Source organism: Benincasa hispida, chromosome 11 (genome assembly GCF_009727055.1).
Source record: "Benincasa hispida cultivar B227 chromosome 11, ASM972705v1, whole genome shotgun sequence".
NCBI classification, from domain to species: domain Eukaryota; kingdom Viridiplantae; phylum Streptophyta; class Magnoliopsida; order Cucurbitales; family Cucurbitaceae; genus Benincasa; species Benincasa hispida.
The window spans coordinates 9,193,744-9,208,913 of record NC_052359.1 but is presented as its reverse complement, the minus strand read 5'-3'; the positions used below and the strand labels follow the sequence as shown (position 1 = coordinate 9,208,913).

The following is a 15,170-nucleotide window of genomic DNA, read 5'->3' as shown; positions in this document are numbered from 1 at the left end:
AAATTCAAATTATTCGGACCTTGAGTTTTTATCTTCAATCAAAAATAAATTGCAATAAAAACATGTTCAATTAGTCTCTTATTAAAATTTGGGTATATCCCAATTATACCCACAATTTTATCTCAAACCAAAATTGATCGAGATTCAATTTCACTCAAATCCTATTCCAAATTCAAGCTAAGATTTGGGTTGACAAATTCTACTTCAAATTCACGTGAAATTAAAAAAAAAAATGATTGTTAGAATTTGGAATATTAAATTAAATTGGAAAGTAAGTGGAACATAAATTCTACTTTAGGTCGAATTAAAGTTCATTTGGGAGCAAGAAAGTCAAGGACTAAAATTTATCTTTTGTTTACTTGGCGAAATTGTGTCAAGCAAACAAATTTCAAATCAAAATTTTGAGCTAAATTCTCATATTTTGATCAAAATGATGTATCAAACTTTTAAAAAAGATAGTTTTCAAAGACTCCACTTATAACCATTTGATTTTTGAAAATTAAGCATTTATAAAAACCACTTCCCACAAGTCTCTATGTTTTATTGTACACTCTCTACTCATGTTTTCAAAAAGTCATGTTTTCAAAACTAAAAGAAAAATGATTCTTATAAGCTTCTTTTTGGTTTTAGAAATTAATTAGAAAGTTCAAGTGTTTTCATTCAAGAAAGGTGAATAGCATAATCGAAAAAAATGATAAAAAACACGTATAAATTTCAAAAACAAAATATTAAATAAAATCGTTTCTAAATGGGGCTAAATAGTCTAAAAATGCAGGTATTAACTTTTTATCAAATTTACCCTTCTTTAAAAAAAAAAAAAAAAAAAAAAAAAAAATCTAATTCCAAGTGTGAATATATACATAGGTGGTGGAGGGATCAGAAGTTTATGGAACAATTATCTTTTGCAAGAGATAGGGTGGTGGAATGCTATATTTGGGCATTGGGAGTATACTATGAACCAAAGTACTCTACCAATAGAAGAATATTTGTCAAAATTATTTATTTCATAACCATAATTGATGATGTGTATGATGCATATGGCATACTTGATGAACTTCAACTTTTCACCCAAGCGATTCAAAGGTTTATCTCTAAACTCTTTATTTAATTTAGTGTTTAGATGTAAAGCTTGCACAACTAGTTTTACCCTGTAGTCAATAACATTCACCTTCAATATTCTTTTTAGTGTAGTAATGATTTTGAGCAATAGAATTTCAAGGTTAAATTGTTTCAAAGATTGTTCTATGGTTTTTCTTTCAAGTATAATTTCATATTAATAGATCATAAGGTGAATATATAATCTAATAGGATGCATTACTAAAAATACTAAATGATCAAATATAGTTTAGAATCATTACAGAAATTATATATATGATATATACGTATAAATTATTTCAATAATGTGATCTCGTTTAAATGACCAACGATCAAAACGGATAGCCCGATACCTCCACAATAGTAGGATATTTTGCAACTCGTGCATAAACTTTATGATTTCATTTTGGAACTAGCCAAAGGCCTGGATCCCTCCCTTCAATTCCTTAGCCAATATAGGACTTTTCACCCAATACCAACATGTGTGAGAATTTAAAATATTAAAGAAGTGTCGTTATTCTAGCCTAATCACTTGAATGTTTGATTAAATTTCAGGTGGGATATCAAGAGCGTTGACAAGCTCCCAAATTACATGAAAGGTCTTTATGAAGCTATACTTGAATTTTATCGAGAGATTGAACAAGATATGTGTATGGACAACAATATTACATTCGCATTTGATTGTGCAAAAGAAGCGGTAAATTCTATTATTGGACTAGTTTGGTTTCATATATATTTTTTGGGAAGAGAAGACTATTAAAGCTTGAAAATTTGTTGAAGACCTAACAAGTAAAATTCAATATTAAATTGAGAGAAAATGACTTTACAAGGGTTTGAACTTCGAATGTTTTTTTTTTTTTTTTTATACTATGCTTAAATCACTCTAAAAGCTTGAATTGATAGAATATGGTGAATTTAATATGAAACTTGTGGGTGTTGGACTATCCCTATCTCTTCCCAGGCAGCCATGTGCTAAATTTCTTTAGTAAAAAATGATGTTTAATTTTATTTATACTATGTAAAGGTAAGAGAAGTAGGAGACTAAGCTGTACCTAATCAATTGTTACCTATTTAATATTATATCAACACCTCACCGAAGAAGTCTCTTTCTAATTTATTTTAGTTTGGAGTTTTGGCCACAGATGAAAAGGCAATGCAGAGCTTATTTGGAGGAAGCTAAATGGTTCAATGAAGAATATGTGCCAACAATAGAAGAATACATGAAATTTGGTGTAATTTCTATTGCCAACTATGTTTTGGCTTCAGTTTGCTTCCTAGCTTTGGGAAATGTTGCTTCAGAAGAGGTTTTCCAGTGGGTCCAAGGTGAACCCATGCTTCTTAAAGCAGCTGGAGTAATTGCCAGACTCATGAATGACATAACATCCCACAAGGTATGGGCAATATATATATAAAGAAGTTATCCTTATTATAAAAAATGATAATACAAGCATACAAAGTTGGGAGTACCAGATGTTTGAGATTTATGGACCTTGATATCGTATATTAGATAAACCATCTAAAAGACCAATTGGCAATGAAAAGTGTAATTCATATATATCCACTATGTTGGCCTACATTTTGTTGTTGTTTTCATTCTATTTATTAAAGACATACTTTAAGATTTCACCATGCTTTTCATTATAGTTTGAACAAGAGAGAGGCCATGTGGTTACTGCAGTTCAGTGCTACATGAAACAATATGAAGCAACGAAAGGAGAGGCCATAGCCGAACTTAAAAGACAAGTGGTGGAAGCATGGAAAGATTTAATAGAAGATTATATCAAATTGTGTGGAAAGTTTCCAAATGTGATCCTTCATTTGGGGTTGAATCTCACTCGAGCAGCAAACTTCTATTATAAAGAGCGAGATGGTTTCTCTTTCGTCGATGGAGAAACTAAACATCTTATTACCTTATTACTCACCATGCCAATTTGATCCTATCTATACAGTACTTTGTGCTTTTAATGAAAAACGAGTTTTTGCAAATATTATTATAATTATTTTTCTAATAAGCAAAACGTATTATGTTCTTTTGTTATATGTATTTCAATGAAATTTACTATGTTTAATAATACTTTTTTGTTACGTATTCAGTGTATTTGGCTACCTTATGAATTCAAAATATATGTCCAGAGAAGCGTGTGATTCAAATCCATTAATTTTTTCTTTGAGGATTAATGTTTTAACCAGTTGAACTGAATTATGTCATCATTGACAGAGTGATGGAATTTTAATAACTACATTGTATTGACATTTGAATTATATTGTTCAATATACATTGCCACATCACATTATGGGTCACTTTAAGAATTCTGGAGTCGCCACTTATAATATTAAAAACATGATTCGTCACTTAATTAAAAAAAAAAGTACTATTGGTCTATGTACAGGAGTCATTTGTGTATAGATGAGTGCTAGCACCATACAACACCCATAAAAACGTTATCAAAATTTATCTTTTATTACTCAATTAAAAAAATAAGGTCCACAAAAAATTATTTGTTTTGTTTTTAAGCGTCTCATGTTTATTGGCTCACATTTTAGAAATAAAACATGAACTAATAATTGTGGGTGGCATCAAAGCCATTAAGTAAATTGAAAATTTATTTTGGATTCTCAAAATAATTTCATACACCTCGAGAACATTATAACATCAAACTTTGATGATTCTAATCTCCGTCGTCGGAGTTTAATGAGAAATTTCATGTATTTAAGGAATTTAACTTCTAAAAAGTGAACACTACTAAGTCTCATTTAAATTAAAAATTGTTATTGATGGTTGAAATGCAAATTGTTAATTTTTTAAAAATGATTTCAAATTTAGAACTTTAAATTAGGGAAAATTTCATGTATTTATGGACTTTTAACAATAAAACCCATAACGGAACACTACTTTTCTCAAATTTATTCTTTTGTAAAAATATATATTTATTTGCACGAGAATTTTTATGTATTTATGAATTCACAAAATAACACTATTAATTCTCAAATTTAATTTTGGTCAAGCATTTCGTGTATTTATGGAATTTTAACAAAAACACATAAAGAAAAGACTATTCCGCCTTCAGCCAAATATTAATTTGCTACCATTTTTAATTTAAGAAATATTTGTGATGAATATTTTATTTTTTTATTGACTTTACACCTGAGATTAACTATGGATTTGAGATTTATGTAAATATATATATATAAAATTACAAATTCACCATAACAAATTGGTCACCTATGATAATAATAATTAGGATTAACATTGTGACGTATTAAAGAAAATAAAAAAAAGTTACACAAAGCACAAATAAGCAGTTGTAAAAAAGTTACAAAAATGACTCTCTAGTTAGTTAATTGATGTGATAAAAAACAAATCAAAGCAAGTAGACTCATTAAATAACAAAAAGAATATCACAGACTAACTAACAACAACAAAATCTCATTCGAACTTTAATCTATACTTATGTTCTCTTCTTCCATGTCATAATATAAAATTAATTTTGCATATTTAGTATTGATTCTTAGACACAATTTGGCAATTTGAAAGAAAAGAAGAAAAATAAACTCATAGTAAAAATAGAGAAACATCAAAGCTTACCATGGCTTGAAGACTGCAAATTACCTACTTGGGAGACAAAAAAGCAGTATATTGGTGTTCTTTCTACCCATCTCCTTGATTAATGTAAAATTGGGAAGCAAGAAGGAGAAATAATAATTAAAAAAAAAAAAAGTCTAATAATGGGAAAGAAATCTTTATCACTTTGGTATCTAATAGAGTAGGTAAAATTGGAAAAGAAAAAGCTGTGAATTTTGGTGTACTTCCCTACACAATACCTGAAATTCCCTCCCACCCTAGAAGACAGAGAGGAAGAGATTTTGATATTTTAGATTAAAAGGAGCATTTGTTGAATGAGAAATTTTGGACCGATCGCAAATTGCCACGTCATTTACTAAATTAATGACGAAATTCCAAATAATTGAATTCGAGACTAATTAGAAATTGATATTTGTCCCAAATTGAAGTTGCAGACATAAATTGACCAAGTTTGATGATGCCACGTGTTTCCTTCATAACCATTGGATTGAATAAAATTACTTCGGTCTAATTTGATATTATTATTTGGGTTAAAAGTCCAATTTAGCCCATAAATAGGCTTAATTTGACCAAAATGTCAAATAAGACCCAAATCCAATTAGTCAGGCCCATGGACTGACCAAGCCCAAGCCCATGAATTCCAGCAGAGAACTCTATAAATAGAGGAGTTCTTCTCATTTGTGAGAGTCAGTAATTCTATACTCCAGAGAACTTATAGAGAATTCTTTACAATTTGAAAACTCCTTGACTCCTGAAGCTGATCACACCTGAAGACTGAAGTCATTCAAATATACAAGCATTCAAAGATACAAGCATCCTGAAGACTAAAGTCCTTTGAAATGCAAGCATTCTGAAGACTGAAGTCCTTTGAAGATGCAAGCATTCTGAAGACTGAAGTCCTTTGAAGATGCAAACATTCTGAACACTGAAGTCCTTTGAAGATACAAACACTCTGAAGACTGAAGTCCTTTGAAGATAGCAATTCTACATTTAGAGTGTCCAAAGAGAATTCATCAAGAAGCAAAAGACTCCCAAGACACCTAAAGTAGCACTCTTAGAAGATAGAAGACCCTTACTTTTAGAAGATAGAAGACCCTTACTCTTAGAAGATAGAAGACCCTTAAAGACTGAAGTCCTTTGGAGATACAAGTATTCATCCAAGACTTCAACTCCACGATCATCACGTACTTTGCTTCCTCAAATCAAGTATACGCATTCAACTGAGAGAGAATCAGAGGATCAAGTACTAGAGATCGAACCACATCGCATCAAATCAATATGAATACCAACTCAAGTCTCGAGCGAACACTAATCATCCAAGAAGATGAAGATCAACAAGCCCAAAGGCCAATCACCCAATAAGATCAAAAAGCCCAAAGGCCGATCAACCAAGAAGATCATCAAGCCCAAAGGTCGATCACCCAAGAAGATCATCAAGCCCAAAGGTCGATCACCCAAGAAGATCAACAAGCCCAAAGGCCGATCACCCAAGAAGATCATCAAGCCCAAAGGTCGATCACCTAGAAAGATCAACAAGCCCAAAGACCGATCAGCTAAGAAGATCAAAAAAAGTCCAAAGGTCGATCGTTCAAGAAGATCAACTAGTTTAAAGATTATACTTTATTTTGAAAGCATCAAAATACTATTTATTAGAGATTCTACTCACTTCCCACAAAATTAATACGAATACAAAGTTCAAGTTCCACGAAATAAATTTCTATTGAAATGTCATGCGAACACAACTTAAATTCAAATAAATGTTTCTAATGGTCTTTGGCCACTCATAATTATTGTTTATTATTTATTTTAATAGTACCAATAAAATATGAGATATTTAAAAATCAACATAAAAATCATTTTTTCTTCAAGGTCATTTTCATTAAATTAACAAGAAAAAAATAAAACATGGAATCGTATACGCAAGGAGCCTCTTGAGTTAGTACATTATGACCTTTGTGGTCCTATAAATGTGCGAGCCCGAGGTAACTATGAGCATTTTATCAGATTTACTGATGATTACTCAAGGTACGGGTATGTTTATCTTATGCAACGAAAGTTTGAATCCTTTAAAAAGTTCAAAGAGTTCAAGGCTGAAGTTGAAAACGTATTAGATAAACGAATTTTAAAACACTTCGATCAGATCGAGGTGGAGAGTTTTTGGACTCCGCATTCTAGGACTATTTGATAGAACATGGAATCGTTTCCCAACTCTCAACGCCGGGTACTGATAACGGGCAGAAATGCACGTTATCATAATGCTAAATTCTTAAACAATGTTAGATTACGTTGATAGAATGTGTTAAATTGCGTCCATTAAGCATAGATTCTTAAACATAATGTCTCTAAGTCCCTATCTCTTGTTTACGCAAACCTAATCTTGCTCTTTCGAGTCCAGATTCTAACCTAGCTCTGTCAACTTGCATCGCATGCATCCTGGGAATAGGAATGATATTATGTGGTCGCATATTTGTGTGAATGTCATGTTGTCACCACACATATAGAGATAGAGGTTATGTGTAACCTTTTAGACTTATCGCATGCGTTCTATCCTTAGAAGTCATGGCATTCACATCGAGAGGTGGTTTACTATTGTATGCATGTTGCATGATCGCAAAGCATGAACGCATCCTAGAGAGTGTTAGCCGAAACCCTTCTCAACCCGTTCACCTCATATTCATCGTATTTCCCATTTACCAACTCTTTTCAAACTCTGCCGCATTCGTTATTATTTTCATCATGCAATAACAACCCAACACTTATTTATTAACTGGTTACCGCAAGTTTTCATGAAAATCTCCAACGCAACTATTTTCACAAGTCCATATGTTCAACCCTAGACTTACCAGGAAACTCAGAGGAATTTACACTTGGATTTCGCTGGGGAAACTTGAGTGCACAACGCAATCCATCAACGCATATCATCCATATTTTTACTATATAAAATAACGCATCAAGTTTTTGGCGCCGTTGTCAGGGACTTCGGCAAGATAGTTTGCTAACGGTAATTTTTTTTATTTCTTCGCCAGAGATTGAGAGGACATTCAGAAGAAGATTAAGAGACCACCACCAATAATAACAAGAAAGAACACCAAGAATGGCGGAGTAACCGGATATAAGGGCCGCTAACGCGAATAATATAATGGCCAACCCCATCCTTCGGCGAATGATTGCAATAGACCCATCCGAGACTATGCGTCACCTAACCTCTATGATTTCTCCCCAGAAATCACGAGGTCGGCGTTAGATGGATCAAGGTTTGAAATGAAGCCATGAATGTTGTAGATGATTCAGGCTGCTGGGCAGTTTGAAGGAAGGCGTGGCGAAGACCCACATGCCCACCTCTGGAGCTTCATAGNATTCAGGCTGCTGGGCAGTTTGAAGGAAGGCGTGGCGAAGACCCACATGCCCACCTCTGGAGCTTCATAGAAATCTGCAATACTTTTACGTTCCTGAATATCTCAACCGAAGAAGTTCGACTAACGTTGTTCCCATTTTCTTTGTGTGATCAGGTGAGGAAATGTTAATATTCTCTCGAACCGGGGGAGATAACTTCGTGAGAACAGGTGGTGGAAAAGTTTATGAAGAAGTATTTCCTACCAACTAAGAACGCTAGGAGAAGGAAATTAATAACAATATTTGAACAAGAAGATGACGAATCGCTCAGTGATGCTTGGGCGAGGTTTAAGCGGCTGGTGAGAGACTATCCACACAATGGCTTACCAGATTGCCTACAAATGGAGATTTTGTACCAAGCATTGAATCCCTCTTCGCAGACCACTGCTACTGGTGGTCTGCTCGACAAAACATATGAGGAGGCAAAGAGTATACTTGATCGCATTTCCAAAAATCACGAGGATTGGAAGGAAAGTGGTCAGAGATTAAGAATCAAAGAAAATAACGCAAACAATGGGGCCATCGCATCCCTGCAAAATCAAATGACTGCGATGATGAGTCTAATACAAGGCATCGCAATCAATAATACGGGAGCAAAGAAAGGGCAGGTCAGCGCAATCACTCAAACAACCACAAATTGTATCATTTGTGGTGATGCTCACCCGATGGAGGAATGCCCAACAAACTCGCAGTCGGTATGCTTCATGAGAGATAATCCCTATCCCAATACATATAACCCCAGGTGGCGGAACCACCCAATTTTGCGTGAAAAAATCAACAACAAAGCTTCCAACCTATGCCACAAAAAGGAGAGCCACCCAGATTTTTTTCTCAAAACAATGGTCTAGCGCAAAGTTAAGCTAGCAGCTCACAACCACCGCAATCTTCGTCCTTAGAGAGCTTGCTGAAGCAATACATTGAGAAAAATGAATTAGTGTTTCAGAACCAAGCTACTTCCATTAGAAATCTCGAAATCCAAATGGGACAAATTGCGGGCGAGCTAAAAAACAGACCGTAAAGAGTGCTGCCGAGCTCAACTAAGCTCCCTCGCAATGTTGGGGGTAATGGGAAGGAACAATGTTTAGCAGTCTCCTTGCTAAGCGACAACATGACTGCGAAAGTAGGGGATAAGCACATTGCGACCAACTTAAATGCGGTGACAACCAAAGACTCGTTGACCTATAGTTTGGAGAAGCCCAAGGAAATGGACCCTAAAGTTGCGTCCAACCTTAAGCCTCTAGATCTTGAGACAGAAGAAGTTCCACCACCAGAAACTTCGCAAAGATTGAAAGAGGAACACAATGAGGAAGAAAAGTTCGCAACAGTGGCTACAGCGCAAAATGCTATAATCCCACCTAAAATGGGCGACCCAGGAATCATCACGATACCATGCTCTATCGGAGGGACCTACAGTAGCCAAGCACTATGCGATCTTGGGGCAAGTATAAACATAATGTCGCTATCAATCTTCAAACAATTGAATGTCGGCACACTCACGCCCACAAAAGAAACTCTCCTGCTCGCGGACAAATCTATAATATATCCTGAAGGGGAGCTAAGAAATGTCGTAATCTCAATTGATAAATTCGTCTTGCCGGCAGACTTCCTCATTTTAGATTATAAAGTGGATGAAGATGCGCCCATCATATTGGGACGACCATTCCTTTCGACCGGTCGCGCTCAAATTGATGTGCGCAAGAGGGAGATTCTAATGAACATTCATGAGGAAAAACTCCAGATTAAGGCAGTAAAGATCCCAGAGGACAAAGAAAATAGAGAAAAGCCACCATGGACGTGAACAAACCAACCTGGAATAAGCGGACCCTGAGTTATTATATAATTCAACATCATCAAGGACGCAATCCTTTTGAATATCCTTTGCCCGCATCAAATACTGCATACACTTTTATCTTACTCGTTATTATCCGTTATCGCAATTACTTTGTTTTATTGATTATCTATCTACACTGTTCTTACTCTAAAAAAAAAAAATACCATTTGTTTTGTTTAAAAATTATTTGACCCTCTCTCTGTTTTCGAGTAACGATCAAGGCGCTGGATTGTGGAGCTGTTACACGACGAAGTACTTATCCTACTCCATCACCGCAACCCAAAGAAGAGAGATCGCCACAAAGATGGATGCATTAATACAATGCGGGCAACAGCACAAAATTTGGGGATGTACTCTTCCTTATCTTTATTTAAAATTTTGCGCTATCACATTGCATTTTAGTTTTCAAAGTTTTATCAAAGCATCCTCTTTGATCACCACAATTATTTGACATAGATAAATTTAGTAGTTTACCGCATTCTGTTCCTTTGCCAAGTATGATTTCAATGATGAAAAATATGCTCCTATTTCTTTCATATATCCTAGAGTCAACTTAGTCTTAAGATAGTCACCTCATGAAATATTTCTAGAAGTTAGGGGTTTGCTAGCTTTCTTTCAAACTCTCTTTACAATGCATTCTATGACCATAGCATGACTTATTTTAATTTTTTGGCAATAAGGACATTGCTGTATTTTAAATTTGGGGGTTGGGTATTTATTTCCGACCTTGCTATTTCTAAAAAAAACAAAAAAAAAAAAAAAACTCTACTGTCAACGCAATGGGAAACCCATGTTGATAAGAGTTAAGTTGTGAAAGGCACCTACCCGTAGTTGGATGTCCGCATGTCACACGTGGGGGTAAGCCAAAACAAAAGTAAGTTGCCAGGATCAACGCATAAATAAATGACCGCAACTCCACTACCAAATAGGCATGAGTTTAGTCTGAGAAAGAGTGCATTGCTCGTAGTTGGATGTCCGCATGACACACGTGGGGGTAAGCCAAAATGAAGGCAAGGCACTCGGATCAGCGCAAGGTTAGAAAAAAATAGCAATGAAGAAAATTTTTGTGCAAGGATAAAATCATTTGACACCTCGGAAGAAATTTTTCTTTTCAAAATAAATTATGCGATGTTCCGAAATTTAGTAAAGTCCTTTTGAAAGGTAAGCTTGCAGTCCCTAGGTCTTAGAAATATCTTAAGAAGAGACTTGAATAAGACTTAGAGAAATTCTGGCATATAGAATTTGAACGAAGTATTCTTGAGAAATCTAGGAAAAGAATTTTGCGGTTGTCTTGTTAAAGGAATCTTTAGCTTATGCTTGAGAACAAGCATTGTTTAAATTTAGGGGTGTGATAACGGGCAGAAATGCACATTATCATAGTGCTAAATTCTTAAATAATGTTGGATTGTGTTGATAGAATGTGTTAAATTGCGTCTATTAAGCATAGATTCTATAATATTGCGATTGCATGCGTCCAACGCATTAGAGCAAGCAGAATATGCGTTAACGCAATGCAGAGATTGCGATCATAGGAATACATTAATCGAGCGCAACTTCATCGTAAGGCTTTGCATTGATCGTGCTCGCAAACATTCACCCAAGAAGATTCACCGCAACTTGATCAGCGTAACAAGGTGGACGCATCCGGATGAAAGGACAATTAAGATCGATGGGACAGAAAGCTGACAGCAGTCATATCCAAATAAAGTTGACAGCCGATAATGGTCACAAAGTACATCCATCTTTATCGGTGACAATTATCCGGCGCATCAGTCAGGAATTTAATCTATCCCATCTGTACAGCCAGGAGAGAGAAGCCGCCTTTCACCTTTTGATGACCTATAAATACCAAGTGCATTCTTTTGAGAAAAGGTTAAGCAGTTGATTACTTCATCACTTACAAGTTCACGTCTCTGTTCATAGTTTTCTTTTCCATTTTACAGCAGAGCTAGAGAATAGTAGTGACGCCGGAGATCACCCAAGGCAGCTTGAGAGAGAACCTTAGGGCGTAAGAGCAGAGAGCGGGCCGACTCTCGCGAAAGCGAGAATATCTTTAGAGCACGAATAGAAACAGTGTAACGCCTGGCAGCAAGAAATTGCTCCAGGCTCTTTACTATACATGCATTGTTATTTTGTACTTCATCTTATATCTATTCAATGGAAGTTCTATTTCTATATCTGCTCACTCTCTTAATACGCATGAGTAACTAAACTAGCTGAAGGGTTGAGAAGAACTAAGCTAACATGACCTAGGAAGTTCATTGCTTGCGATTGTCTTGTTTTATGTTGTGCAAAATACCTTTTAAAGTTACTCGAGAGAGAATCTAAAGAAAGAACCTAATGTCTCGAGAGAGCTAGGTTAGAATCTGGATTCGAAAAAGCAAGATTAGGCTTGCGTAAACAAGAGATAGGGACTTAGAGATAAACTCTGTCTATCAACTTGCATCGCATGCATCCTAGGAATAGGAATGATATTATGTGGTTGCATATTTGTGTGAATGTCATGTTGTCATCGTACAAATAGAGATAGAGGTTATGTGTAACCCGGTAGACTTATCGCATATTTATCGCATGTGTTCTAGCCTTAGAAGTCATGGCATTCACACCGAGAGGTGGTTTACTATTGTATGCATGTTGCATGATTGCAAAGCATAAACGCATCCTAGGGAATGTTAGCCGAAACTCTTCTCAACCCATTCACCGCATATTCATCGTATTTCCCGTTTACCAACTCTTTTTCGAACTCTGGTGCATTCGTTATTATTTTCATCAATGCAACAACAACCCAACACTTATTTATTAACTAGTTACAGCAAGTTTTCATAAAAATCTCCAACGCAACTATTTTCACAAGTCCCTGTGTTCGACCCTAGACTTACCAGGAAACTCAGAGGAATTTACACTTGGATTCCGCTGGGGAAACTTAAGTGCACAACGCAATCCATCAATGCATATCATCCATATTTCCACTACATAAAATAATGCATCAGGTACACCTCAGTAAAATGGTGTAGCGGAGAGGAGAAATAGGACCTTGTTAGACATGGTTCACTCGATGATGAGTTACGCTTCCTTACCGGACTCGTTTTGGGGTTTCGCAGTGGAGACTGCTGTGTACATACTCAATTATGTTCCCTCCAAAAGTGTTACAAGAACACCTCTGAAGTTATGGAACGGGCGTAAAGCTAGTTTACGTCACTTCCAGATTTGGGGTTTCCCTGCACATGTGCTTGAGGCTAATCCCAAGAAGTTGAAACCACGGTCGAGGTTATGCCTTTTTGTAGGCTACATCAAAAGTACATGAGAGGGTTATTTTTATGATCCGACAGAAAATAGGGTGTTTGTTTCAACAAATGCTACTTTCCTTGAGGAGGATCATCTAAGGAAGCGCAGTCCACGAAGAAAAGTCGTATTGCGTGAGCTTTCCAATGAAACTACTGAAACTTCAACAAGAGTTATTGAAGAGCCTACTACATCAATAAGAGTTGTTCATGGAAGTTCATCCAGTAGGTCGATTCCACCTCAAGAGTTGAGGGAACCTCGACGTAGTGGGAGGGTTGCGAACTCACCTGTTCGCTATCTGGAAGTTCATCCAGTAGGTCGATTCCACCTCAAGAGTTGAGGGAACCTCGACGTAGTGGGAGGGTTGCGAACTCACCTGTTCGCTATCTGGGTTTCACAAAAATCCTTGCTATGGTAGAAGATGGCGACGTTGAGGATCCGTTGTCTTATAAGAAGGCAATGGTGGATGTTGACAAGGATGAGTGGGTCAAGGCCATGGATCTCAAGATGGAGTCGATGTACTTCAACTCAGTATGGGATCTTTTGAATATGCAACTACTTATGCCAAGGAGAAAGAGGTAAAATTATTGAAGCCTTTCTAGTTCTTTTACTTTTTTTTTTTTTTTTTTTTTCTAATGATAGACTAATATAAAGTACATATAGTTTTACTGACAAAAAATGATATACTAATATCTACAGAAGCATGAAACAAAATCATGAGAAAGCGAAGGAAATAGAAGAAACCACTATTGCTGAGGGAAAAAGGTACCCATCTAGTTAAATAGGTAGGTTATTGCTATTTTATTTTTATAAACTTCAAGTGTGTTGCTCATTAAAGTCTGTCAATGATAGGTTTTATCATAATAGAATGTTGTCATCTTTTTATTGGAGTCCAACAGTAACATAGAAAAAGTATATTGACATTCTTCTAAAATTTTGTGCGATTGGTACACTTATATAATATATTTACAAAAGATTGAAGACAAGGAGGAAGAAGTCAATGGACATGAAAAAAAGGTTAAAAAATGGTGCATGACAAAGCAAAAAAAGTGAAACTATAACAATTATCCACATTCCCTATATTCTTTTGACTTATAGACTCAATATATATTTATAACTTATAATTAAGTATTGACATTTCAAAGTTATTCAACAAAAGGCAATACAAACGATGAATATGAAAATGTTAAATGAAAAGTCAGCCTAAACCATCAAAGAGATGTTGGAGATGCAAATGACGAGAAGATTGCAAGAGAACAAATGATGCAAGGACTAAAAGAATACAAAAGACCAAAAATAAAACTCTCTCCAGAACAAACAAGATATGTCTCCAGGATCAAGGACATTACCCCTAGTTTTTGACCTAAAAACTCTCAGATGTAAATAATGTAGTTGTAGCTTAGTTTAGTGTTGTGGCTATTAGGACTTAGTTTTTGTTGATATTTCAGTACTTTAATATTGGGGATGTGGGATATACCGAGTTTTTGTAGATACATTAGCCGTGAGAGCCTTTGTAAACGAGTCAGCAACATTGTGCTCCGGAGCGATCTGCGTGACGATCACGTCCCTCGATGCACTTTCTTGTGGATCAGATGATACTTATGCTCTATGTTTTACCGCGCTAGTGACTCCTTGGCTCCTTTGGAGTTCGCCACTGCCCACTATTATCACAATAGAGGTAATGAGCCTAGACATTTTTGGAACAATCTCCAGGTCTGTTAAGAACTTTTCGAGCCAGAACGACCTCCTTAACAGCTATTGCAAGCCGCTACGTACTCCGCCCTCCATAGTGGAGTCGGCGATGCACCTCTGCTTAGTGCTTCGTCACACTACGCTCCTCCATTAGAGTAAAGACTGACCTTGATGTGGACTTGCGAGAGTCCTTATCAGTCTGAAAAGTCAGAACCCGTGTATCCTGTAAGGATCAAATCCCTCGAACCATATACGAGCATGTAGTTCCTCATTCTCTAAAGATACTTGAGGATA

At 35.9% G+C, this 15,170-nt stretch overlaps 1 protein-coding gene across 1 annotated transcript; it reads left to right on the top strand.

The window, feature by feature from the left end:
• Window positions 1-748: 748 nt before the first annotated feature.
• LOC120090543 (sesquiterpene synthase-like) lies at window positions 749-3,133 on the top strand. Its single transcript, XM_039048268.1, has 4 exons — window positions 749-1,083; window positions 1,651-1,792; window positions 2,238-2,486; window positions 2,740-3,133. The coding sequence occupies exons 1-4, from the start codon at window positions 749-751 to the stop codon at window positions 3,028-3,030; spliced, it is 1,017 nt and encodes a 338-aa protein (XP_038904196.1). The 3' UTR covers window positions 3,031-3,133.
• Window positions 3,134-15,170: the final 12,037 nt, after the last annotated feature.